Source organism: Ptychodera flava, chromosome 19 (assembly GCF_041260155.1).
Source record: "Ptychodera flava strain L36383 chromosome 19, AS_Pfla_20210202, whole genome shotgun sequence".
NCBI lineage: Eukaryota > Metazoa > Hemichordata > Enteropneusta > Ptychoderidae > Ptychodera > Ptychodera flava.
Window position 1 is genome coordinate 15,401,439 of NC_091946.1, and position 27,319 is coordinate 15,428,757.

The following is a 27,319-nucleotide window of genomic DNA, read 5'->3' on the forward strand; positions in this document are numbered from 1 at the left end:
GTATTTCAGAACAATTTTGCGTAAAATACGCAGGATTTTGCGTTAACGGAAACACTGGCCTGCCTCAATGAAGGCTGAGTTTCGGATGCATGGCTGCTCAATGTTTTGAGACTGCTCTGTTTCTGACTGATGCGTTTCCGATGTGGATGGCAGCGGCGTGCATTGGTTTTCAGTTTCCGAGGATGTAAACAGCTGAGACACGATGTCATGTTCGATCCGGTTGTTGGATTTGCCTTTTTAGGGCGGTATTGGTCCAAAGAAACTAAGAATTGTTCTGCCTCGGTGTTTTGATTTATTCACGGAAGCAATTTTCCTTTCCAGAGAGTACTGTGAGGCATTGAATTTACAGAGACGCTGACTGGCTGACTAGCCAATGAAAACCTAGTTCACGATTATGCAAATAAAAAATCACTGAAGGTTGCTATGGAAGCAACACGTCTCATGTTCTCACGAGCAGCATGCACGCATGAGCAGCGTGGAATGTCTACTTCCGCGTTTGGCCTTTCGCGTATTAGTACGTAAATATTGTATTTTTTTTACCGAAAGTTTAGTGGGACTGATGGCGCGCTGCGCCTTGCGGACCCGATGATTGATTTTTTTGGGGTCTTCAATTTTATTTTTGCGGCAATGGCGCAAGGCCGCGGCCTCGGCAGAACACTGGAGGAGTATACCTGTATGTACACAATGATAACCGAGGAGAGGACCTAGACAGTAGAATTCTGATCTGCAGTTAATGAATCAAGATAAATTAGCATAGCAAGGTTTACATCTTGGCTTTGTCTTGATTACAACTTGCATCCATGTCTTTTCTGCAGTTGTAGACTTTATTTCTGTGTGTCATTGATTATTATATGATTGTGTACATATACCAGGTTATTGTCTTATTCGATGTAAATGATCAGGTTTGAAATTCAGAGAAATGAGTGAACTCTATTGTATGTCTCCTTCCTCAATCTCTTTACCTATACTTTCATTATTACAACAACTTTTATTTACAATAGTCATCCTCTATCCTATGATATCGATATTCATTTTATAAAAAATTTTGGGAGCCATAGTTATTGATAAATTATTATTATTTTAAAGGGATTCAATGCAGAAAATGTAGGGAAACCACAAAACAAAAGTTCTGAAAAAATAGCCAAAAGATACAGCTTATGGAGCTTTAAATGTGCATAGTGTAGTGTCATTATGTTTTCCATTGTTACTGTTGAAAGTAAAGCAAACTTTGATGAAGTTCTTACAATTAGTTGTCTCTCAATACTTGAGCACCAAATACCCTTTGAGCACCAAAGTCAGTTTTCTTGCCTTTAAAAAATATACCCCAGTCAATTTTTTTTTTTGGATTTCTGCTAAATTTTGATAAAACAAGTTATCGCTGATGACACAGTCCCCACTCGCACCATTAATTGACATGCACATGCACACTACAATACAATGACTGTGTGCCAAGTTTGAATGAAATCTGTTCAGAGATAGATTGAGTTATGGTTCAAAAACATGAAAAAATCACAACAAAATGGCTACCAGGTGGCCATATTGGATTGTATTGCAAGATAAATTGACGTGCATATATATGTCATAGTACTTTACCTGTGTACCGACATTGAACGAAATTGGTTAAGGGATAGTTAAGTTATGGCTCAAAAACATAAAAATATCGCAACAAAATGGCCACCAGGTGGCCATATTGGATCGTATCGCAAAATAAATTGACGTGCATATGTATGCCTCACTACTTTATCCTTGCACAAAGTTTGAAAAAAATCAGCTTAGGGATAACAGAGAAATGACTGCTGATGGATGGATGGACGGACGGATGGACGGGACCCAATCTATAAGTCCCCGCCAGACTGTGTCCGCAGGGACTAAAAATATAGCCAATGAAGGCCAATGAGGTCCACTTGGTCCAAAATTATCAAAACAATTGCAGACAAATTCATAAAAATTGGTAAAATGTTGCACTAAAATTGTGGTTTAGAAAAAATTACAGCAGGGATGCATTGTATTGAAAATACTCTTATGAGATGTTTGCACAAGGGATCCTGATTTGATAGAATGGATCTTGCCCTGAAGCAACAGTCAAAACAACTTTCCTTTACGTACCATGCATAATATGCAAATTATTGCAAGTTAAGTAATGTTGAATTTTGACAATGTGGAATAGGATGATCGATGCAATACTACAAAGAAATAAGCAAGAGATGGCAATATGTCCTAAGATTTTGTACAGTGAATTTGTAAAGTGAAATTTAAAGAAGTAGGTCAAAAATATCAAGAATATTAGAGACGTACAGGTATGAGCAATACAAATTGATTCCGAATACCATGTAAAATGTATATAATGTTTATAATTTATGCAAATTAATGCAAACATACATACATTTCATATCGTCAACCTTGATAGGATGATGTATGCAAGTTTCTCGTATATAGAGAAGAAAGACAGCAATAATTAGTGTCCAAACATTCTATGGAATAAAATGTATTGGTATGTCAAATGTAATCAAAACATCACAGAAATATGAATAATTCAAAAAATAATTATGAATAATTCAGAGAAATTAAGAGGATGGCTGCATATTTCTGCAAAGTATAAATATGTCAGAGATCAAAGATCTGAATCTATATTTATCCAGAGGTTACTGAATTATTAATAGACAAATAAAATTACCCTTACCTGTACATCCATAATGATGTGTCTGAATTAGTAGCGATTTGATCATGTGAAGATCTGATGTTCTATTTACAATGTGGCGACACGGTACACGTATGTGTAGGTATTTTCATTTAATTCCGTGAAGACAGTTGTCTGTGTGTAGTGCCCGTAACTTAGTCATTTTTCAGTTTGACTGTATGATTTGGTTGCAATGATATACATGAAATCTTCCACAAATACACCGGAGTTACTATCTTTGGCAACTGATTGATCCATCCAGCATTAATATACAGTTGCTATATTTGAACTAAAGCATAGTATGGACTCAGTAGTGTACATCATAACCCCGATCACATCCCATGACGGAGGTCGGAGGTACTGGGTTAAAGGGTTATGTGTGCCAGGTTATGATGTTATTCTAGTCTTCATTGAGGAAGTCACATATGTTTGTCCCACTCAGTGAGAGTGACTGATAAGTGCTGGTTGGGTTATCAGAGCACCGTGCTCTTTCTGACTGAGACAGTGCATATAGGTATCGTAAACCCTGCCTGTCAGTCTTGGAGATACTCTCTGGAACCAGACAGTGTATGTCCTCTGTAGACTGGTGTCTCATATCAAGGGAAAATTTTACCTGTAATTTAACTTCTAGCTCAGAAAAACTTTATTGAGTAGTCCTAGTAATTATTATGTTTGTTGGGACTGATCCGCAGGGTAAGTATACCGTATTGAGAGAAGATTTAACTCTTTTACTAAAATAATTTGGAACCCATCAGTCACTACTAAAAATGTGTTTAGAACAATAGAAGTTTTTTCCAACCAGCCCAGTAAAATTGTATGTGACATGAAAAAGTTCAGTTGTCCCTCATGCGTCAGTGATGGACAGCATAGGATTAGCTTTGAAGGCCATATCATTATGCTACAGCTTAAATCATCATGACTTTCATTTTTCTTTGAAAATTCATTCATTGAAACTTTAGTCAGTATAATAGTATATTTGATTTTCTCCACAGTTACTGCTACTATGGATTTGCTGTCACCACCAAGTGTAAAGTGTCGGCATCTACCGGTAGCAGGGAAACAATACATCCTTGTCAGAGGTAAGCTCAAAACAGATTTTGTAACCAGCAATAGTTTTGATAAGAACTTTCATCAAAATGTGTTTTGCCGTAGAATGTAACCTGGCAATGAAAGGACCACACAATGTAGGGGAGGGGTGTTTAGCCAAGTGGGGACATAGAGGGGGAGAGCACTTACGTGAATAAATAATGGTATATATAGATAGATCTAGATAGATAGATAGATGAATAAATAGATAAGATGGTTGGATGGATGGATGGATAGAACTGCAGAATCATCGAGCTCTAGAAACAGTCATCAAAATTGAACTCTGTAAGGTTTGGCAGTTTTCAAATAAAACTTCTACTTTGCAAATGGCAAAAGTTCAAGTCATAGAATATTATATTTCTCTCCTGCTAATTTTGTGATTTGAAATTTAAAGAATGAACAAATGACAAAGTGTAGATCATTGGAAACTATGAATAAGAAACTTCAGAATTCATCTGTATGTCAGTACCTCCTTCTGTGTGAGCATATACTCGCTCATGTCGGTTTTATCTTTTAACTTTTTATTGTTACATGTACTTTCCTCTGGATCAGATTCTAGATTTGCTTTAACACTTTATTGTATTTTGTTTTGCGAATGCTTTACAGTGTCCAATTTTTACAAGGATCCATTAGTAATTCACAATCTACAGATACTGCCAAACTGCAATGAGAACTTTCTACCCCCAAGTCCCGATGGTGCTCACAAAAATAATTTTATCAATAACGAGTGAGTACAGCTTTTTTCTCTTCAAATACCTGTACCTGTGCATGTATTGAAATGTTAATTTTCTAGAAAACAAAAGTAACAGTGTTGATATCAGGAACTTTGTATGGATTAGCTTCTGTAGACTGAATGATCGACATCGTAAGCAAGAAATTAATATTTTGATTAAAACATTGTTCCTGAAGTCAATCGATATTTAGATTTATTTTATGGTTTATTTAAGTAGCCAGGAAATCAGGGTGATTTGCATAAATTTGCATAAACCCACACTTCTTTCTCACTCATAAATGCTTGTCAACCAATATGTTAAAAAGGTAAACCCAACCAATATTTTAATCTTGGTTTAATAAATTAATGAAAATTGAATGAATCTTTGCAAAAAATGTGATTTTGAGCAAAATGGGCTGTGCTATTAGTGTGCCGCTTTTACCATCTTTTGTAGTTCATTCTTGTAGTCTAATTTGTTAAAGTATACAATAATGAACAGAAAGTTAGCTTTTGTAACCATCAAAGGAATGTTTGTTCCTGTAGTTATTACAGTGTTAAAAGTTTTGGCTGAAAACGGGTTGCTGATGAAAATTGAAATAATTGGTAAAAACTGACAAAGGTATTTAGATTGGAAAGGAATTCACCACTGATAGTCATTTTTGTTCCATTCTTAGAAATATCTCAAAATATATAGATGTCAATTCCATATCTGTGGTCCACTGTGAAACATGGCAGCTACCAACCACGTTAAAACCCTTGGAAAAACACTGTGTGGTTTTCCAGGTGGACTTTAGGAATCACAGTAACCATGGAAACACTGAGGTATGTTTTGATAACTGATATTTTTCCATCATACACCATAGAGCTTTTTCCATCACAATGAATGATTTAGAAAACTTGAAGGGTGATGGAAGATGGGTGTAAAACATTCCAGGATTTTTAAGTTGTTGTAGATTTGTAGGATTGCGCATTATTCAGTGATTTTCTTTGAAATTTTTATGTGGATTTACCCATCAAATCTATTGGCATCATCAAAAATTGATGAACTAACTTATTGGTCAGTTTGTAATTGTAAGAATTTGTCTCTGACTGTTGTCGGAAACAAATACATTATGTGTCAATTAAGATATCAGGCAGCATACTTCAAATTTTGACTATCATGAGAAAAGATAGAAAATATAAATGTAAAACTTCATGTTTATGGCCTGCATAAAAAGTAATGAATTATGAATCATACATACATTGTGTCATCAGTAAGTTGAAGCTATTCATCTTCACAACATTTTATATCAGATATTGATTTGATGAGATTTGATTTGACTGAAAGCTCTACATTCAATTCACAATTCCAGTCTGTACACCACAATTTACGTGTTCACACCACTTTTGCTCATACCCTTGAAGAATGAGCTGATCTGTAATAAAATATTCATCATCTTCATTTTCACAGTTGTATTTCTGTTCAGACAAGCACATCTTGATCACAAACCATTTGTTTTTATTCCATACCAGAGTTTTGAAGTCCCATTACTACTTGCCTTGTCATGGAGTTGCCAATCACAGTTAAATGGCCAAGTCACAATCACTCATTACAAATTACCTCGCATAAAAATTGACCTACCATCTCTCGTCATGTCTGCGTCTTGCACCTCACCCATCAGTGTTGGTAAAAGGTAGGTATGTCTCTATCATTTGGTCACCGGATGTTTTCTTCATACACAAAGTCCATTTCAGAAGCCGAGGCATGCATCTATGGATTTATAGTAGAACGTGCGTCCAGGACAACTGTTTGCTCTCAAACTTTTACAATTCTTTTCTGATCTATCCCTTGTTAGGGCTTATTTTAAAGCTCTAGGTGTAAGAAAAATTTTAACCCTCTTAGTTTTTTGAAAATCAAAAATTTTATTTTTCTCCATAGAGTTTTAACACAGGGATGGCGGCCATTTTGAATTTCTAATATTGGTAAAACTTAGGTAATTTGTTTCTCTAGTACCAAAATTTGCATGGTGACCCCTGATTTTAATTCTCAATTTTGAAAGAGTATGGTTGAAAGATTGATTGAGGAAAACTTGAGCAAAAGTTTAAGTCTTTCAATTTCGATATGCATAATACCTTAACCATTTGGTATGTACCGGTATAGAATTAGAGCTATTTAGCTCAGTGGATTTCCATTGTCTGTATATACCCTTGTGTACGTACATGTCCTTTTCTGGCATTCGTCACCTAAGTATTCAATGTGAAGATGCATTGTGGGTTTATGAGATTTTATTCCAATGAAAAGTATCAAAAATACGCCAATGGCATTTCAAAATATGAATAATGATCACTCAGATATTATTGGCCAACTTGGTTTTGGATTTGGTACAAATACTCCCAGGCATACCCCTAATTCAGGTCTATTCAAAATAGCATAAAAAGTGCGTGGGACCATTTTTTGGGAAACTTTGGCTCATTTTTCTCTTCAAATCTTGTACATATAATTTGCTCCCAAGCCACTGATTCAATTTCATCTGCATGTGTAGTCAAAATATATTATTACTACTATCAGTCACAGGCACATTGTAGGCTTGCATGCCCATTATGATCAAATGGGAGCATATCGTCTTTGATACTATATTTTGAATTATCAAAGGGACTTTTTTTGTCAGCAATTTATATTCTGTATGCAAGGTGCTCATTAATTTTGATTACTGTGTGAATTATTCACAAAGTTATCATCATATTCTGCTGCTCATTGTATAACAATAGGAAAGGCTCTGTATCAACTGATATTTACCTTATCACTGTAATTATACGACCTGTGTATATAAAATATGCATTGTTGACCTTATGTACATTATTATGATGGACTCTCTCTTCATTCATTCAGATCTGAATGAACCCTTTCATCACATTTCCCGCTTTGAAGATCAATTTCTATTGCAATAGACAGATAGATTCAGGGTTGTACCAAACTATGATAGCGTACAACTTGCAGTTGACATACCAAATAAATCATTGAAAAAATCATCTAAAGTTTTTTGCCCTTTAACACCAAAGTGTATCATGCATTTTCACCATATACTGTATGGTGTATTTAATGTTCTCTTGCAGTTTCAATGTAACGTACACAATACTGAACAATCTACAAGACTTTGTTAGTGTCAAACTGTTATGGAATCCTGAAAAAGACACACAGAGGAATGGTGAGTGCATGATAAATATATTTCTGTGAGTAACATAAAAATAAATGCGTGTAAAATATATCTATTGAATTTAAAACTTTGTATGACATGTTTTTTATGCTGCTAGTAAATACATGTACATGACTGTGCAGATAACCATGTAATGTGCTGTAAAGCCTCCGCAGACCAGTGAAATAGTTTAATCTTCAGAACTTTCATTTTTCTGAATATTACCGTACTTCACTACTGTTCTTGACTTCCCTGGTGAAAAAGTAAAGAAAAATGTTGGTTATACTGTGACAAAACTTCAAGTGACATAAATACACTGCTTACCAGTAGAATGTTTCATTGTCTTTTTCTTACAGAAGATGTACACAGCAACCCTAGTGACTCTGTGACCCACTCCTTGATATGCCAAGATCCATTCTCTGCAGCTGGCTACTGTCAAAATGGCTCAACCCTTTCATTTACAGTCAGTTTCCTAGCATTAAATCAGGGAGTTTTTGAAGTAAGTACAAATTATTAAACTTTCCTAAAATTGTACACATTGTTTGTAAACTCTTCACATATGTAAGTAAGATGAAAATATTTATTAAAGATTCCATTTTCATCATTAATTTTAATGTAATATTTGTTTCAAACTTTATCAAAGGAGAAAGTTTTAAACTTTTGCTAGCATTGTTCTCAAGGAAACTTTAAAGCATTGTCTTTTATAATTTAGAAAAAAAATTAAGTTTGAATGTGCAAAGTTTGGGATCAGAGAAACAAATAATGAGATTTATGATGAAGACCCCTGTGGCATTAGTCTTCTAAGAATGCAACCACTGCTTGAAGTATGCATCATACAATGTGATATGAAAGAGTAAGGGGTTGGAGAAGCCATCATAACACTGTATCCCAATTGTTACTTTACAGATAGGTCAACACATGAAGCTCAAACTACAGTACACGGCTTCATTTCCCACTGGAGGTCAAGTGCCTGCCGAGGGCAAACTCAGAGGTCGCATGGGGCTTCATCCGGACAGCCAGTACGGCACTCCCAGCCCTGACAGGAAATTCAGAAACATCTACAGTGGTGCTAGGTCCAATTCCCTGACAAGTGACCCGTACTACAGTCACTTCAAGGGCTACCCCTCTCCAGGGATGAGGTGAGGTTAAAGGTCAAAAGGCTATCATACTATTGTCAGTCATGAAATCCCGAAGGAAAAACATGGTATTCGTTAAGGCGCAAAAGTGCATAATATTGAATATGAATACAGTCAGATCAGAGGAACAGCATGGGGAAATATAATTCAGTAACTGCACATTACAATGGAATCATAGATGCTCACAGGTTCTCTTAAGATTTTTCAAGTGGTCTGACTGCATCACTCACAACATAATATGCTAATTAGCCTTCAAGAATTTATCACCAAAGTTGCCATAATCAGGGAAAGCCATAAAACCAGCTCACTTTACACTGTGATGTTGTCTTCCTTGCTATCCTTGGAGTTTTATAATATTGGCATTCATGCACCAGTAGTCTAATAGTTGGTACCAAGTTTTCTCACAATGCCATCATCACTGAATATTATGCAAAAATACATATTTGCCAAAAAGTTTGTGACAAGGTTTTCAAAATTACATTAACAGGACTGGAGGAATTGGTAGTTTGTTTTACTGACGTTCTGATCGAAACTATAACAATCATACCTCAAAGGACCAATCACACACTGCAGTGATATTACAGTAGCACAAAAACCAAAATGTGTCCACATTCTATCAGCAGCGGCAAATGTTATTTATATGATGCCATGTCATGTATTTATAGTTACAGATGTAAGATGACAATCAGTGCAATTTATGTGCACAACAAAGGTGCTGTGAAGGGAAATGACCGATAAGTATTTGTTTCAAATGAAAATAATCCATTTATTTTATGTAATAATTATTAGTGTTGGTAGAACAAGTCGATCCCCATAGCTTACACTCATAGCACACTGAGTATCTGAGAATCAAGTAAAACATCATAACTTTTGGAAGTGCGGAAGAGGGATTCCAAAATGATATTATCATTTGAAATCAGTGCCACTTCTTTCCTGTTTGCTATCACAGGTCACTAGGCAGTACTTACAGTTTACCATCAAGGGGGGACACACCATCTCCATCACCGAGCAGCTCACCAAATAAGCGCATAACTACCTCCTCACCAAGCCACAGTAAACTGTCACTGGACAAGATAGTCAAACGACGGTGTCAAATTTATGCCATGGCGTAGAGAGATATTGCTGATTTGTTGATCGTACCTTTATACCGGTAGTCTTATTGTTATATGTATTGCTGGAATGGACAGACATATTCTGTACATACATGCATACCATACAGTGTACCGTATATGACATACTAAGACACAATTCCAATGTTAATTGTATTACATGTACTTCAGCACATTTTTCACATGCTCAGTATATGCAACGTCTGATCAACAACTTGACTGATGAACACAGATTCCAGTAAAGGTTTTGTGAAAGAGTTGTGAGGCCGTCAGAGAAAAATGTATAAAAACATTACATGTTCAAGTTTTATATCCAATTCTAGTGGCTCTAATGTTCTGTTAGCCAAATTTGACAGTTTTACAAAATCGTAAACAAACTTACTGATTGGTAACATTTTAAAACTGTTTATTACTCTATGTGTGTATGTCTATATGTGAACAGTATTTCATGAGAATTCTTGGCAGGGTCTTCTTTTGTATATAGGTAAAATGGACCCATAAATATTGTGTCAGGAATTAAATTTACGGGCTTGTACATGTACATTCCTAGGGTATTGTCACCATAAGTACATATTATATTTTTCGTTCTCATAGACTTTTCACATTGTGGTCACCACTATTTGAAGTCTTTGCATCTTTTACGGCAAAAACAGTAGTCTGTTAATGCAGCCACCTTGCTTTCATATTGAATGATTATCCTGTATTTCATGCTGCATGCCATCTACAAGCATCCCAGCGCTCAGTTTTATCTATGCATCAGGATGGATTCTGAAATCTCAATGTGATTTCCGGCATTTACATGAGGAATTCTCTGTATCCTTCCGAGTTCATCATTGCTGCACCTTGATCTTCATGGCATACAGTCATGCATTGCATTCAGTCATTGAACATGATTTCAAGTTTCAAAAACAGCAACTTCTACTCTTTTGAGTGGAAATATAAGTGGTACACATTTGTCGATAGTCACTTAGCTGTTCATCAGTATTATACTAACTTAAAGTTATTTTAACAGTACATATATGTAGAGATACCAATACAATTTCTTTTGATATTTTAGTATTCTTGGACAGGGAACTTAGTAGCAGCAGCAAATATTTCAGGTTTGCTTATTGAAAGTTAAAATAATTCAAATTCAAGATTGTGAATAGAATGTTGTTGGTACAAATCTTGAGTTGATAGGGTGAAGATCTTTAATCAGTGGATGAGTCCACAGGTATTTCATACTCTTGCCAAATACCAAACTCTTGTCAGTGATGTGTTAGCTGATTGGTCTAGAAATTGCTACTGTAACATTTGAAGCTTGTCCAAGTAAGCCTTGGAAGTCAGAAATCTACCTGTAGAATGATTTTATAGGTTGTTCATACCGTCAGTGCATTTTCATAGAAATGATAGGGTGGCACTCAGGGTTGTAACAAAGGTGAAAAGCATATAGTGGGAAAGGGTACATACTACCACTGTCATCTGAGGTTCTCCATTACGGCAAATTGGCAGATAATTCCTTCTTTTCACATTGATGGAAAAAGTGGCTTGATTTTAGCATTCCTCCAAAGAATCACTGCCTTGTATTGAAAACCATTGACCATATTTGTGAGTATTACAACACATATAATTGATATGGACTACCCATATACCGGTACATGCAAGAGTATCTCTATACTTAAGAAAATGTTTCATTACGTTTTTGAGTTCTGACTTTTTGCTGAGGAATGCCTCTTACATTGAGTTTAAGGGGCTATAGATTATTAAAGCGTGCTTGACAAAGAAAATCACTCCATGTATGACATGGAGGGGTTTTGCCCAGTTTTTCAATAATTTCCGCATATGTCATTTGCAATAATTTTATGCCATGTTTATGCCATGAAAAACTTGTACGTGCGTTATACTCAATCACTGTTCAGAGTTTTGTTTGCAAAGCGTTATCGACAGTTTCAACTTCCAATTTCAGAAACTATTTGTGTTGAGGAAGATCACATCATAATTTCGTCATCAGATTTCCAAACTTTGCAATTTGCATTGAGCAGATGGGGTTTTAGGTCAAACTTAATCAATTTTCTTTCTCATTTGCATGCTTTAGACGTCCATGGTGTGTAAGATCATTGAAACAGTTAAATCATTCTGCTCTGATGAGTTGATGCGCCAACTACCCACCTACATAGATTTCCCAGCTTTCAGATCTCATTTTAAATTTGAAATAAACTTTCAATATGGAAATTTTAAGAATGTGTAACTTTCATAATGAACAGTGGCTAATCTTTTATACATATCAGCGTTTCATATGTTCTGTCAGGAGCTAGCCTGTAGATATTTTGCATTTTTGGGATTTGAAAGAAGTATATCCCGTCATAGATGGCTAAGGGATAGCATGAAATATTTCACAGCAGGTGAATGATGATGATGCTGATGGTAGTTGTGTTTGTGTTTGTTCATTCTGTTTCGGTAAAAGTTTTCAGTATGTAAACTTAATTTCCAAAATAGACATTCATGTGCAATGGCTTTTTTCATAGTAAAAAAATATTTAAATTTATGAAACAATGATTAAATCTTGCCTATTACACTACCAGGCCTTGAAATTATTTTTTTTTTGTATTGAACCATCAACCAACTCCAGAGGGCGACACTTCACCCACTCTGAATAGTTTCTATCATTAAAATGCAGTTCTTTCCAGCCCTGACTGTTCATTCCAGCATTTGTCTCAGAGTTATCAAGTCTTAATCTTTTGAATTCAATTCAAATTTTCAGAATTTTATTTTGTAAATTTGCAGCAGACATACACCAAAGTACTTACAAGATCAGTGAGTCAAAGTGCAATGTCATAGTTGATGTCAAAGTATGCTTCTCAGACAATCCAGGTCTGTCCATGTTCACTTTCTATTCAGTACATGGGTTGTGTTACATTTGCAAAATACTGGGCCACATCCTCCATGCAGAGGAAATAAAATTTTATTAGAGGGTGAATAAGTTTTTGTCGGAGGGTGCTTTTAACGGGTAACAAATACATCCATACTCCCTATGGTGGTATTAATGGGTAATAAGTACAACCATACCCCCTATGGTGGCATTAATGGGGAACAAATACAACCATACCCCCTATGATGGAATTAATGGGTAACAAATACAACCATACCCCCTATGATGGCATTAATGGGTAACAAATACAACCATACCCCCTATGGTGGCATAAATGGTGAACAAATACTATCTAACCCCAATGGTAGCATGAATGGGAAACAAATACAACCATACCCCCATCCTTCCGTCTTGTCAATGTTCTTACTGACCACCAAGCCTCAATGACAGGAAGAAAAGTGTAATAAAAAAAAAGAATGTCAAGAAAACGTTTGCAAGGCAGCTGACTATGCAAGTGTGTCTGAAATACAGATGATGAAAACAATCCAAATTTAAACAGCTTTCACATCTTAGTCTAAAAATCTCTGGTAGAGATTGTCAGGGATAATGAAAGGAGATAGGTAGGCTGTTATTTATCACACAGGCTTTTCAGTTTTGGTCTGTGTTACAGTCTCAGTGTAATACTTCTCTCATTGATAGCTATCGATGACTAAATTGTTTCTCAAAAGCAAATTCGTTCAATTCATAGCAAAAGTACAGTGTACTGAGTTTGTGCACAGAGAAGTCAATCTGTCCATATACATCCAGGCATGTATACTCATACACATACAAACACACACTTACTTATGAATCTGCTAATATTTCTAATATTGACTTATTCTTCAAAACAGTATATTGTAATAGTACAGCTATACCCTCAACTTCTGGTAGCACTTTGATGGCTAATTTGATGCCAAGTGTAGACAAAATAAAGAGGCTGTTCTACTAGTCTTCTAGGGCTGAATTTCATGGTCTCTGCATTAGTATAAGAAATATATATGTATATGTTCATTTCAGTTCATTTCTTCCATATCATGTATATATTTACATTTCCCAGATGTGTTTATTACATGTTATTAGTATATTGTAAACATTTTTTCTCATATCCAGTACCAAAACCATAGCTGCCAGTATTAAATTCTGTTTGGTTTAATTATTTCAGCAGATGGCACATGTACAGGGTTTTGTGCATTAACCAAATTCGTATGTAAGATTGTTAAGTTTCCAGTTCATTCTTTTCAGATATGTTATCTGATATGATATCTGCCCTCCTTTGCAAATTATATGATTCTCTGTGGACCGACTTACATATCGTTTGTAATCAAAAGTTTGAGTCAGATATTGTCGCATATCCCGTCAAATGGTGTAAATTTATGCATTAAATTTTGTAATTTTAGCAGTATATTTTGTCTATAATATTATGGGCTTCGTGCATTTGAACTGTATTTGAAATTTCCTGAGAGTGAGAGCAGTTTCTGAATGGATAATAATCAATGCGGTATACTTGTCATCAGTAGAACAGTATTATGAATTTGTTCACGCACTGTATGTCAGTCGCAAGGTGTATATGTCAATATATGTGTGATGACCGCAAATTTAATTATTTAATAGTCTGCCGGGGGTATCTGCAGTAGACCGCTTTCAGAGTTGATGATTTATCCAAGTTACATTGTATTAAGTTTTTTGTACCCATGACAGGTTGAAATTTTACCTCTCTGCAATGTTAAGTGCAATTTCAAGTATAATTTGCTGTCTTCACGTAAAATTTGAAGTCAGTTTTGTGCATGCAGTACCTGTATACTAGCAGATAAAATATTCAGTAAAGCTAACCACTTTTTATCTTGGATTAAAAAGATCAAATCTAGTGATGGTAACATATGCACAGGTCAAAAGATTTACAGCTATCTAATGCTGTATATGCCATATGTGTTTTGTGGATCAAATTATCATTTTTGTCACAGAAAATGTACAACGCTTACCTGATAATCTTTTCACTTTAAAGCCCCAATAGCTGCTAATTTAATGCATTATTTTCGTGATTTCATTTTCAAACCAAAGATGCTTTGTTTAAATGTACTTGCTGAAGGACGTGTATTGAAGTATCACTGCTTGCTGATTTGGACCATGTCTACATGTTTTAACAGGTTTAATAATAAACGAGTGCCACAACCATAAAATGGCACATCCACGGAAAAGTACAAAAAGACAGTGTTTTCCTGCACATATACATCGTGATCACAACAGAAACAAGTATGATGCTATTTACTTGAATGCAACACACGGTGGCTAACACTTTGTTGTTGTAATCTTTATTTTCTCTGTCATATGACTAGTTTTTTAAAATGGCGGGAAATCTAAAATGACGTTAAAATCTATTTCAATTTACATGCCACTCACGACACTCATGGCAGCGTTATACACGTTTTCAGTCTCTAATTGGTCTTATTCAAAGAAACCTCTTGGAAAACTAAGGATATCTTGAGATCGGTTTATTAAACATTTGCAGCTATTGGGGCTTTAATTCTCACATTTAGTCATGGATGCTGAAAACACCAATACTGAAATTATTGCTGTAATTTTTAGTCCCTGGCCTGGAGAAAGTCCAATCTCTGTGTGGAGATTGGAAACTTGTTTCAAACAAGAAAGTGACAATCACTGACCCAGACTTACTGTAACCTGTGCATTCACCAATTCTCTTCTGTACATGTCCAATCCTGCCATGCAAGACAATAGGGTTATTCCAACATGAAAATCATACAGGTGAAGAAGCACTGCCATCGTATCAGTGACTGCATTGATGCACAAGGAGTTGCACTTTGAGTTTTGATTTCAACAGTTTTTTATGAGATTCAGAGTTTCTGATCTGTTCATGAGATTGAAACAAATCTGCTGTATGCTTCAAAGTTCAAAATGTGAAAATCAATTCATATTTTAAGCTGGGTCTTCCAGAATGTTTGCAAAAGTATTGTTACATGATTGCATTATTTCCAGCAGGAATTCAGATTTTAATGTTGTAGGTTTTTATCTTATATTTATTAAAGACCATATGCAATTGAAGACATGAACATTGCACACATGATGCACGTTTAATCCACAGTGTATGAACTGTTTAGACCATTCAACCATTGTATGGTGTGTCCTGCTTGCTGCTAGAAATATGGTTTATTAAGCCCACCTTTATGATGTTAAAAGTCATGTTCGTATTGTACATGTGTAATATCAACAGTAAAGAGAGTCTTTAAATATGAATGGCTCCTCATTGTGTTTTTTCTGTGAACACACATGCTTCTTATTTCAAGTTCTCTTTATAGAGGGCGCTCTTTAAACAAATGTCGTCATGGCAGAGTAGTGCCAATTTTGTGGTGGTACTTTGGCTAGGACATATGGTGTCTTGGAAATCAGAAATTCAGTTATACTCAATGGGATTATGGTCACTGGGTAATCTTATGCAATACATGTGAATTGTCATTCATATTGTAGAACAAGTACACTGTTGAAGATATGGCGGAGTTTTGTGATGTTGGAAACATTGAGAAGATTCTAGATAAACCTTGATCTGCTCATGAAAAATCAAAAAAATATATCACTTTTAATGGAAAATCAAACACAGTTGAAATAATATCCTGGTCAATATTTTTAGAGCTACTGATTGTATCAAATAGCATCATGTAGCCTAATACTAATTTGGATAAAATAAATTGGGAAAAACAAAGTAAAATGAAATTAAAAGTGACTGAAATGAACGCAAGTATATTTGTGCCTCTCGATGAACTGGAAAAAATCAAAGACCCTCAAGCTAGAGCATAACCCTGGAGTTGCCAGTGCCTCCCCCCCCTCCCTCCCTCTCTCTCTCTCTCTCTCTCTCTCTCTCTCTCTCTCTCTCTCTCTCGCTCTCTCTCTGTAGTATACACTGGCAACTCCAGGCACCTGTGGCCTACCGCGACCAGCCAGGTGTCTATAGGGTTCTTGTGAGAAATTTACCTGTCCTAGCAATTTTAAACATTTTACAATAATCTAACTTTTCAAATTAGTGAAGGTTTCCCGGCACTAGAACCTTAAAACCTGCGAGCAAGCAAATTTGAGAATAAAAGTTCTTTGACCGAAATACTGAAAAAGGTCGTTGCCCTTAGCTGCATGTAATCTTTCCCATCATGCCTTGCCATAATAATTTCCGGTAGCCATTTTTTACGCGGCCGCTTTGTTTTGGTTAGCACACCACATAGGCAATCATGAGCTCAGCGGCCAAGGTAAGTGAAATTTTAACATGCATGCATTTTTAAAGATGACATAAAAAGCTTCACATATGATATGTGAGGTAATTTACCTGGTATGCATCCTCGAGCCGCGAAAATTTACGAGATATGTTGTTAGGTGCAAAGTTGTGTGGAGACTTCGCTCTGTCACCGTCAGACACCCTCCAGACCGGTCCTACTAATTACTGCCCGTGACTGCCCGTAGCTGCCTGAGGACTGCCCGAGAACTGCCCGAGCACTGCCCGAGGAAAAAGTGGGCCAAATTTCGCCCATTTTAACACTAGGCTAATAGGTTCAGTTTATATCATGCCCAGCCAACCAAAAATATCATTGATTTGGCGTTAACCTGATGTTTTCTACGGCAGTTTAGGAACACGGAAGACGTCGGTCTTTAGGACGTCGCCAGCTTGATAGTGAGATCATACCATTCACTCCGAGAGGTGGCACAATAACCTCGCCGAGCGCGTACAGCCTGACAGCCTACCACCCCTTGCACTGAATGGTATGATCTCTCAATCAAGTTGGAGACGTTTTTCTCGTTGAAAACCCGGCGTCTTTCGGGTTCTAAAACCGCTACAGAAAACGCCAAATCAATGATATTTTTGGTTGGCTTGGCATGATATAAACTGAACCTATAGGCCTAGTGTTAAAATGGGTGAAATTTGGCCTACTTGCTCCTCGGGCAGTCCTCGGGCAGTTCTCGGGCAGCTACGGGCAGTCACGGGCAGTAATTAGTAGGACCCCGTCAGACTGCGATATTACACGTACGCAGTGTGTAGCTCCGATGAGTGTGTAGCTCCGATGAGTTCTTCTACCTCAGGTACTTACAGTGTACCACATCATACACTGCAAGCACACCGTGAAACGCCCCGCTATATATCTACCCATGGAGGTAGACTACCGTATCGGGGTCATCGCGAAAATTTACGGGATATGTTGTTAGGTGCAAAGTTGTGCACCGTACTACTACTACTGCCTGTAGCTGCCTGAGGAAAAATTAAGCCAAATTTCACCCGGCCAACCAAAAATATCATTGATTTGACGTTAACCTGATGATTTCTCCGGCGGTTTTGGAACTCAGAAGACGCCGGACTTGTATGGACGTCGCCAGCTTGATAGTGAGATCATACCATTCAGTGCAAGAGGTGTACGATATCCTAGCCGCGCGCGTGCAGCTTGACAGCCTAACACCCCTTGCACTGAATGGTATGATCTCAAAATCAAAGCTTGGGACGTCTTTGATAATCCAGCGTCCAAAACCGGTTGAGAAAACATCAAGTGAATGCCAAATCAATGATATTTTTGGTTAACTGGACATAAGTTGAACCTATTGGCTTAGCGTTAAACTTGGCGTAATTTGGTCTACTTTTTACTCGGGTAGTCCTCAGGCAGCTACGGGCAACTACGGGCAGTCATGGGCAGAAATCAGTAGGACTGCTGTATTGTGTATACATCATGGACGCAGTCTCAGCCTTCTGTACTACAGTATCTCAAGCTGCATCGAGGTTTTGTCCAACCCACAACCAGTAACCCCTGGCAAAACCTCGCGCTGAAGTACTATACATGTACTGCAGCTATCATGGATGATGCCCTCCATCCTCATCACAGATCATCAAACAACCAACTTGCTGGTAAATTATTAGCTACAGTAGATGTAGACAAATATGAAGTTTGGCTACAACTTACACTTTCAATATCAGCATGGAGGTATCCGTTGTACATCATATACTGTACCATGCAGGCCTGATCATACATTTGTTCATCATTCACACCTTGCAAGTCTTTGTGTAACTGTTCCCATTATAGACTTAGACTGCCCCAAGCCCAGTGACTTGGCTTGCCTCGTCAGAGCAGTTTCTGTCCGGCCAAGGCATTCACCCCATGATCTAGGCACCAGCCTTCACCTAGCCTGACAGTCTGCTGCAGTTCATTCCTTCAATGTATTCTGTTTTGATATTCATATGCCCAAAGACTTGGAGCAAGTCTACATTAGACTTTAAATTGGTTGAAACAAATTTGCCTTCTTTATGGTCTCATCAGGAGTGCCAGTATTTTAGCCTAGGCAACTGGGAGCATTGCATGCAAATGAGAGAGAATGCAAGAGAGTCCAGACTGAATCATAGACATGGATGTACATATAGGTGTTTAAATGTTTTGAAACACTGTCTGTGTTTTATTTCATGTTGATTGCGACAACTGAATTTGATTTGCATAGCACAGTCACCTGTTCTTATTCTCAGGTTGGAGAGATATTTTCAGCGGCAGGATCTGCATTCAGTAAACTGGGAGAACTGACAATGCAGCTCCATCCTGCAGCAGATCAGTCACCATCAAGGTAAACAAGTTCAGCTTAACCCTCTTCCTGCAGGGCCCATCATCCAACCTAAATTTTATTCAGCGAAAAGCACAAAAAAGCCATTACTTATATTCACTGACTTGGCATGTTTTATATACTTAGCACAGAGACAATAGAGTTAATTACCAAAGCTTTTGTCCACCATAACATGGTGTGTATTAAAGGGCAAGATTCTGTAACATGTGACGACTTTTGCACTATTTTTGCTTTCTATGTCAATTGCAAACTGGTATTCTGTTCCTAAAAGCATAGTGAAACACCCACTATTTAGTTCGTCAACACAGCATTGTATACAATGTAAAATCATAAATTCATTGTTCTTGTTTTAATTTGAATTTAGTCCAGACCAGAATTCACTCATCAACAACAATGCAGTGTATGCATGCATTTTACAAGCTTCGTTGACAAGTTGAATACTGTCTATCTCAGCATGCTTTGGGGGGTAGAAGAAGGACATGTTGCTGACAAGTGACAAAAAAAACCAAATATTGTGAAAAAATTGATCAAAAATGACAGCTACTGGCCCTTTAAAAACTTGGCCTACTGTAGACGTAAATAATCACTGACGTTTTGCTGAATGATGGCCCGTAAATGCCAGCTTCTTGGCATCCTTTAACTCACTGCAATGTCCACCGACCTGGCAGCATTGGGTTTAATTCACACCTGTATCTAATGTTTTTCACCACTCAGATTGATCAAGCACCCATGCAAATTCACTGAACACAATTTCAGAGAGACAAAGACCCTACCAGTGGTCATTATTTCAATCATATCTACCGCATTATGCCAAAAATAAAAATACGTTTTGAGTAACCTGATCAACCCTAATTAAAACCCTCCAACCCGAAACTGTTTTTCCTCATTTTCAAAAACCATGCATTATTATGCTGTATTGGCTGTTATTGATTGGACAAACTGAAATAAAAATAAAAAATTCCTGAACGACCTACCCTATTTCCTAAAGGATTTTTGACAGGAACACAATTTTTATGTCCTAGATATAACTTCTTTCATACAACTTACCAAATCATGTTTAGTCTGAAGCTTTCAGAACAAGAAAGATTTCACCTGAATTTGTTCTTTAATGCCATTTGAACACCAATATTTCACATTTTAAGCACACTGCATGGGTGTCAATAATAAACTTTCCCTGCACTACAGGGCTTGATGTATATTTGCTAAATGTTGCGGACATTTCTAGTACATAATAAAAAAAAAAGAAGGACACACACAAAAACTGCAGAATACAGTGGACTCATACAGGTTTTTAATAATCCTCAAAGATAAAAACAGTCAAATGAAGAGAAAAATTCCTTAATTTGTAAATGCACATTACAGTGGTAAATGATAACTAATAGTAAAATCTGGTTTTTTTTAGTGGAAAGTGGACAGATCAGGAAATTGAGATGTTGAGAGACAGTATCAAGAGATTTGGTGAAGATCTCAACAAAATAAGTGAAATCATCAAAACAAGAACAATGTAAGTGGGAAAAGGATTAATATTTTCTCTTCTTCTAATCCAGTAGTAGAAACAATTATTTCCTTGAATGAGTACTTATCAATGGCATGTTCATATAGCTTACTTCTATGAAAGTAGATACAACATTCACTCAGTGTTGTGTTCATAGCAATGTTTCTCTGTTAAATGATTATATCCCACGTCGGACTGACTGACACACTTGAACTGAAATGTACAGAAGTGTGATGTGAAGATCAGATCATGTACATGTTTTGTACCCTTCGGATGCAGCCAAGTGCAGAAGTTATTTTTAAATGTAAATAAAGTCACTTGTGTACCAGATAAATCTGCCACTGTTGTTCTTATACAGAGCACAGATCAAGGTGGCCCTCAAAAATAAAGCTTTTGAAGAGTCAAAGGTGAAGAAATCACCGTCCAAGAGTTCGTCAGCAAGCGGAGCCACAACACAGTCCACTGGCAAGAGGTTAACCACAGAAGCTGCAGACACAGAAGAACCACCGTTAAAAAAACGAAAACAATCAGGTGAGAATAAACGATCCGCGAAGTCTAGTCTCAAGGAATTTCATATTTGTAGACAGTAATAAAGATGATGTTGTCTGAGTGCAAAACTGAAGAAGCCAAAGCTTCAAAGGGGTTCTCTGTAGTACAGCCAAAGAGAACCCACTAAAGGACAGGACATGTGATGCTTGAAACGTTATACAAAAGTGTTGAAGAGTGTTGCTTAGTATCGTACAAGTATGAAAATCGTGTCATAATAATGACCCATGTGATTTGTCATTTGGCATAATCCATGTGTCTTGTACCTCAGATCACACTCTGTGTTTTGATGTACCAGTTAAAAAAATTAGAGTCAGCATGGCCACCTGGCTAAACTGATGTGCAACTTACCCTGAAAGTTTACTTTGTGTCAAGCAAAATTTCACTTCAATACTTGTACATGGCTGAGGCACATGAATTTCCAGGAACAAGGATTGAACAATATCATCAGCAGAGAGCACACTGACCTGTTTCTTTGGAATACTAAGATTTGCATCAGGAATGCAATCTGAAAGAGTGTCCAGCAAAGTGCGTCATTTCACACAGTCTGGAGTAGTACATCAAGTCTAATGATGTATTGCCCCTTCTATTGCATGTGTTGTGCTCATTTATTATATGCTCGATGTGAGTGCAAATTAGTTGATTGATTTGAACAGGAACTTCCAAGGAGTTAGTGGGCCATATAAACGATGTACGGACCGGTTTCCATAGTTACCCGGTCCGGTGAAGCCCTTTGACATTTTCGACATCAATGTCAAAGCTTAACACTAGATGTGAAATATCCATGTGCGCACTGCTATCTTGACTGTTGTTAAAATCTTTTTGATGCTGGTCGATAATGGTAAAATTGTTTGAGAATGCCATACATGTAACTAAATGTCATATAGTGTTAACTGTGAAGAGGCATGTAATAAAAACATTATTGCCTGAATACATGGGTTCAAGTGCCCTCGTTGCAGGAGACAATTTGCCCTCCTAGCATCAGACAAATTGTCACCTCTCAGGTACATTAACCCATGTATTAAGGTAATAATATACATTATTTACTAACCATTTTATCAGCAACACAGGTGTGGTGTACCCTTTAATAATGTTGTTACTCTCTTTCAGCTGAGGTGACACTGAACATGTTAAACTCCACAGAACATCCTGGAGACACCTTAGTTGATGTTGAAGGTTTAGAAGACCCATCACCAGTCAAAAAATTAGACTTTGGAGAGCAAGGTAAGATTTTGTCCCGATCAAACATATAAAACAAACTGGTTTGGTGACCAATTACACTTCAGAAAAGAGAGACAGAAAAGTGAGGTTTCTAATTCTGAACAATGTCAAAAGTCTGAAAGGAAAGACTTTGCTCGTGAATGATGCAAATATCAAAGATGTTTACTTTGCATTCAAAATGGTAACTGCCAGGACTTACATGCCTTGCAAAGCAGTTGACACACCCAAACCCACTCAGCTACATACATGTACCCTGCATTGAAGTAGGTGGTTCAATAACCATGTGAAGTCATTACAATTTTGACAGTAAATGCTTCACAGGTCACAAGATATAATCAAGAACACTCACATACATACATGATATACATTATGCACATTCAATACAATCACTGCAATATGAATGACCATCCCTCTTTGTTGCTGAACTGTTTTCAGCTTTTGATTTTCCTGTTATTTCTTTCCAGATCTTGATTCCAATCTGATGATGTCAGGAACCGACATACTTTCAAGATGATGCTTTTTCTCCCAATTCACAAAAGAAAAAAAAATGTAAACCAGATATTGTCTTATTTATATTTTTAACATTTAGCTTTTAAATTTCACATAAAATCATGGAAAATAAAGAGATATTTTCATGATTAGGCTCCTTTGTATTAATGCCAGTCTTGTTTGTATATTGTGTTCTTTACCTCTGAAAGGCTCAATAGCAGAGAAGCAATAGTTCAGGCATGGTGACAGACAGTTATGTAAACCTCCCACCCCTATGTCTGTGTAAGTCTGCTCCATTTCACCACTGAAAACAATAGGATGATTCCATGTTAGAGTATTTGAAGGGTCAATACTTCACTGCCACTGTTTGCAAAACCAGTGAATAAACCCTAAATTTCTATGTTATGAGAGAGTGAAGTTTTTTGTGGGAGTAAATGTATGAAGGTTTGTTTCCTGCTGAATTTAACACCCTCTCGTGACCTCTAATTTGGTTTAACCCTTTCACCACCATGGTTTGTCCCAAATCCATTGTTTTCTATGGTAAAGTTGGACCTGTACACAGGGAACTGGGGGTGAAAGGGTTAAGGTAGTATGTGCCTCAAAAGTGGAAGGCGTCAACTTCGCCCAAATTATTATCCCTAAGGAAACATTGAACCATTTTCTTTCAAAATCAACAATAAAAAATTTGGGTCACAATGCAAATTTTGTTTTTAAAGGAAAAAATCATTTAACATTTACAGACAATTGAAAATTCAAAAAAGCTGCCATCACTGTGTTCAGTCTATGGCAAAGAATTCAATTTTAATTTTCAGAAAAATAAGAGTGAAATCTTTTTTTAGTCCACTTGCTTCAAAATGAAGCCCTCCACCCCCACCAGACGAGAAAAGCATGGCAAAAAATTGAGCATCCGAATATCTGTCCCAGGGGCACGTTCAACCTTGATATGTCCTTTTCTTATGGCAGGTGTATTGGATAGGTCTTTTTTGCTCAAGAGCAGAGGATGCGAGGGTCAAACAATTGAAAATGTTGTTGATCATGTTGACAATGACAAGGATGATATCTTAATGAACGTACATCATGTTACTCTTTGCAACTGCTAAAACCTCACAAAGCCACTGTTTTTAATGGTGATTATGGACCTCTTTGCAAGAAATTTGGGTGAACAGGTCAAGCAAAAATAAATTTATCATATGCAGATACTGTTATTATCCTTTCTTTTTTTTTGATGTTTTAAAATGTTCATAGAGATTGTCTTATTGTAGAATGTTGTATAATTCATGTGAACTACTTCATGTTGAATTTGTAAGTGTACATATTTCAAATATTAGCACATTGTATTCTTCTTTGCATGACACCAGTCTCTATCTGCCTACTGAATGTAGCTCTTCCACCATGTTGCTTGGTCAGAGGCATTGCCTCCATCTTTCTCGTTTTCAAAAACCCAACGCGATCCTTTTAGTAGATTGCACAGCCGTAAATTACATATATATCATGTCAACCAAGTTTTATCTAATGTTTGTCTCAGCACAAAGCAATATGAGCTTCCAGCAGCATATCATCACATTGGTCAGAATTTGTTTCATATGGTTCTCGGTATTCATGGCGCACCGTTTAGCCTGTCAGTTCACTTCAAGTCCTATTTATCGGGAAACAAACTATTCATATTGTAGTACCGTAGTTCTGTATTGAATTTATCAGTCTTTGTAAACACATAGCACTGAAAATTATGTGATATTGTTTTCTGATACTTGATTCACCAAATGGTCAGTGAAAGCAGACACTCTAGTGCTGTCTCAGATGACTCTTTCTATTGCTGTATTTTTGTCACAGCTGTCTTCTTATTGGAGAATAAATCTTATCGAGGGCAAAAAACGTTATTCACGTGGTCATTTGTGTTTTTCTTAACATTTCATTTATACTTCTAATCTTGTGTTTATGCTGTTTTTGAAAACCATCAAATTTTAAACCCGTAGCAACTTCAAATGATGGCAACATTGATTTTTGGCAATTTGTCTACACTTGTTTCATGGTTCTTTCCCTCAAAGATGTCGAAATACTCGTTATTCTACTTATCAACGTTACTTCCTTTTCTGACAATATTGTCGGATATGGCAATTATAAGGCTTCTAGACAAGCCAAGCACTGGGTGTATAAATGTGCATGTAAGGAAGCAAACTGAAAGAGTTGAGCAGTGAAACCAGTGTTGTCACTTGAGAAAACGAAAATGATGTTTGAAACAATGAAAAATGGGCTTAGTTTTCTTATCAATCGTATGGCATCGTAGAAACTTCATTGTGATACTGGCTCTGTCTTTTTTCAAGATTTTGCTCCAATTTCCTTGAAATTTAAAGAAGGCATGTGGCAAATTTTCAAGTGCTATTCAACAGACGGAACAGTTATATTGATTTCCAGCTCCATAAAAAAGCCAAGAAAATTGAGATGGTTATCATGTTTTCTCCAGGTTTCCCTCAAAAGGGTGGAATGTGTCCCCCTCAGTTTAGATTTTATTTTTTCGGGGGGGGGGGGAGAATTTGGTTGTGAATGAGGGAGACCATAATAAATTATGCAAATTGAAGTCATGCAAATAAAGGTTTTTCAAGTTGTTAGCAAATTAAGGTTAAAAGTGTGGATCAAATTTGTAACTTACCTATTTCATATCCATGTAACAAATGTTTAATACATGAATATTAGATGCTTACCTTTGTCCTCATGTTGCCCTTACACAAAGTAGTAAAGAGGAGGTTTTTGTGTTTTTCGAATGTGATTTTTATTCCAACATCGACATAGAAAGAAAAATCTGTAGTGCGGGACTGCACTAGTTGTGCGCGTATACCGCTCTCAACGTCAAAGGCCATTTTTGAACCGAGCAGCGGAAATAATCTGCAAAACTCCTTTCCTATTCTATCACATGTAATGAGTCTAGCTTGAGCTAACTTTGTATAAAACTTTAAAGTTAGGTTTTATAAAAAAACCCGAAAGTCTAGCTACATTATCACCGAAGTTGGCGCACACGTGAGAAATGTAGAGTGCAAACAGTTCAAGTGCTTCTGAAGAATATTCTATAAAATAAAATTACTGTAGGCCGAAACACGATTTTGCAACGCTTTGTATTTCGAAGGCGGCAGCCTAGTTACCTAAGTGATAAAATGTTTATCGGAAAAAATGTTTCACATCTCTTTTATATCTAAAATTGACAGTGGTTTTTTTATCCGTGCTCACATGTGAATTTTTTGCTTAGTTGCGCGTTCCCAATAATTTTGCTGCATTTTTTCTCAGAAACATGCGAAATTCGTGCCAGTTAAAGGAAACATTAATTAAATCGGCCGATTTTCTTTGATACAATTATTGTTGTGGTTTAGAAAAATCTTTGTGGCGGCGTCAGATGAAAAGTGGAATAGCGATGTTTCACTAAAGACGAACGCGAACGAACGGTTCGTCGTATTTCCAAGCATACCATTGGTCAGCTTTCATCGCATTTAGGCCTACGTGTCTCGTCGCAAATTCTGTAACGGGATCGGGTAGTACCCTAATTATTAATAATTAGTAATCGTCAGTTCTGTTCGTCGCCTTTCGTCTCATCATGATATTCTTCGTCTCATTATAATATTTGGTACTGCTTTGAATCGACACCACAGTGCAGCTTCATTCGTGCCATCAAATCAGAAACGGACTTCATGCATGACAGATGGTGTCTCCTGGATTTGGGGCGAAATTTCCTGTACCGCGTTCACCCTACACAATCAGCCGCAGTTCACAAATGTACACAAACCACAACATTAAACGAGAACTTGTTTGAATCATGTCTAGTCATAAAAAGTTACCAGTGACTGCAACCTCAGAAGAAATCGCCGACTCTAAACGTATTTTTGTTGCCCATTTTCAAAGAAATAGGCCTACTCGTGAATTGTCTATATATTGCAAGTTTTCTGTAATTAATAGCAGCCATAAAACATTACAAGATTGGTCGCATTATACATAAAACAGTTTTCTTTGGCTTCATATAATTTCATATAGATAAACCACAATCACTTCCCTTTGCTGAACCACAAATCGCCATTAGTTAGTGGTCGGAGATAAAATACGATCATCACGTTCTCCCCGTCTAACGGCGCTGCATTTGTAGCAAGTTTTGTTCATTGTCTTGTCGGCAACACGAAGCATGGCCCGACTATTACAATGAGGCGACCGAATATTATAATGAGA

At 36.8% G+C, this 27,319-nt stretch overlaps 2 protein-coding genes across 3 annotated transcripts in view; both read left to right on the forward strand.

Moving 5' to 3' along the window:
- The window catches only part of LOC139118674 (trafficking protein particle complex subunit 14-like), a 32,688-nt gene extending 20,239 nt beyond the window's left edge, over nt 1-12,449 (forward strand). The window contains exons 3-10 of the mRNA XM_070682093.1: nt 3,670-3,756; nt 4,370-4,490; nt 5,150-5,297; nt 5,988-6,148; nt 7,569-7,660; nt 8,005-8,147; nt 8,555-8,787; nt 9,734-12,449. Coding sequence (XP_070538194.1) covers nt 3,670-3,756; nt 4,370-4,490; nt 5,150-5,297; nt 5,988-6,148; nt 7,569-7,660; nt 8,005-8,147; nt 8,555-8,787; nt 9,734-9,896 — 1,148 coding nt within the window. The 3' untranslated portion in view covers nt 9,897-12,449. The remainder of the gene's footprint in view (nt 1-3,669; nt 3,757-4,369; nt 4,491-5,149; nt 5,298-5,987; nt 6,149-7,568; nt 7,661-8,004; nt 8,148-8,554; nt 8,788-9,733) is intronic.
- Nucleotides 12,450-16,938: 4,489 nt separating this feature from the next.
- Nucleotides 16,939-24,993, forward strand: LOC139118675 (chromatin complexes subunit BAP18-like). Of its 2 annotated transcripts, XR_011548779.1 has the most exons (7): nt 16,939-17,027; nt 19,274-19,368; nt 20,768-20,869; nt 21,219-21,391; nt 22,517-22,630; nt 23,092-23,606; nt 23,696-24,993. XR_011548779.1 is itself a non-coding variant. In XM_070682094.1 (6 exons), exons 1-6 carry the CDS (start codon nt 17,010-17,012, stop codon nt 23,139-23,141), a joined length of 552 nt encoding a protein of 183 aa, XP_070538195.1. In that variant the 5' UTR covers nt 16,942-17,009; the 3' UTR covers nt 23,142-24,993. The 2 variants fall into 2 exon arrangements, 1 of the variants encoding a protein (XP_070538195.1); XM_070682094.1 differs by having other exon boundaries at nt 16,942-17,027; nt 23,092-24,993.
- The last annotated feature ends 2,326 nt before the right edge of the window (nt 24,994-27,319 follow it).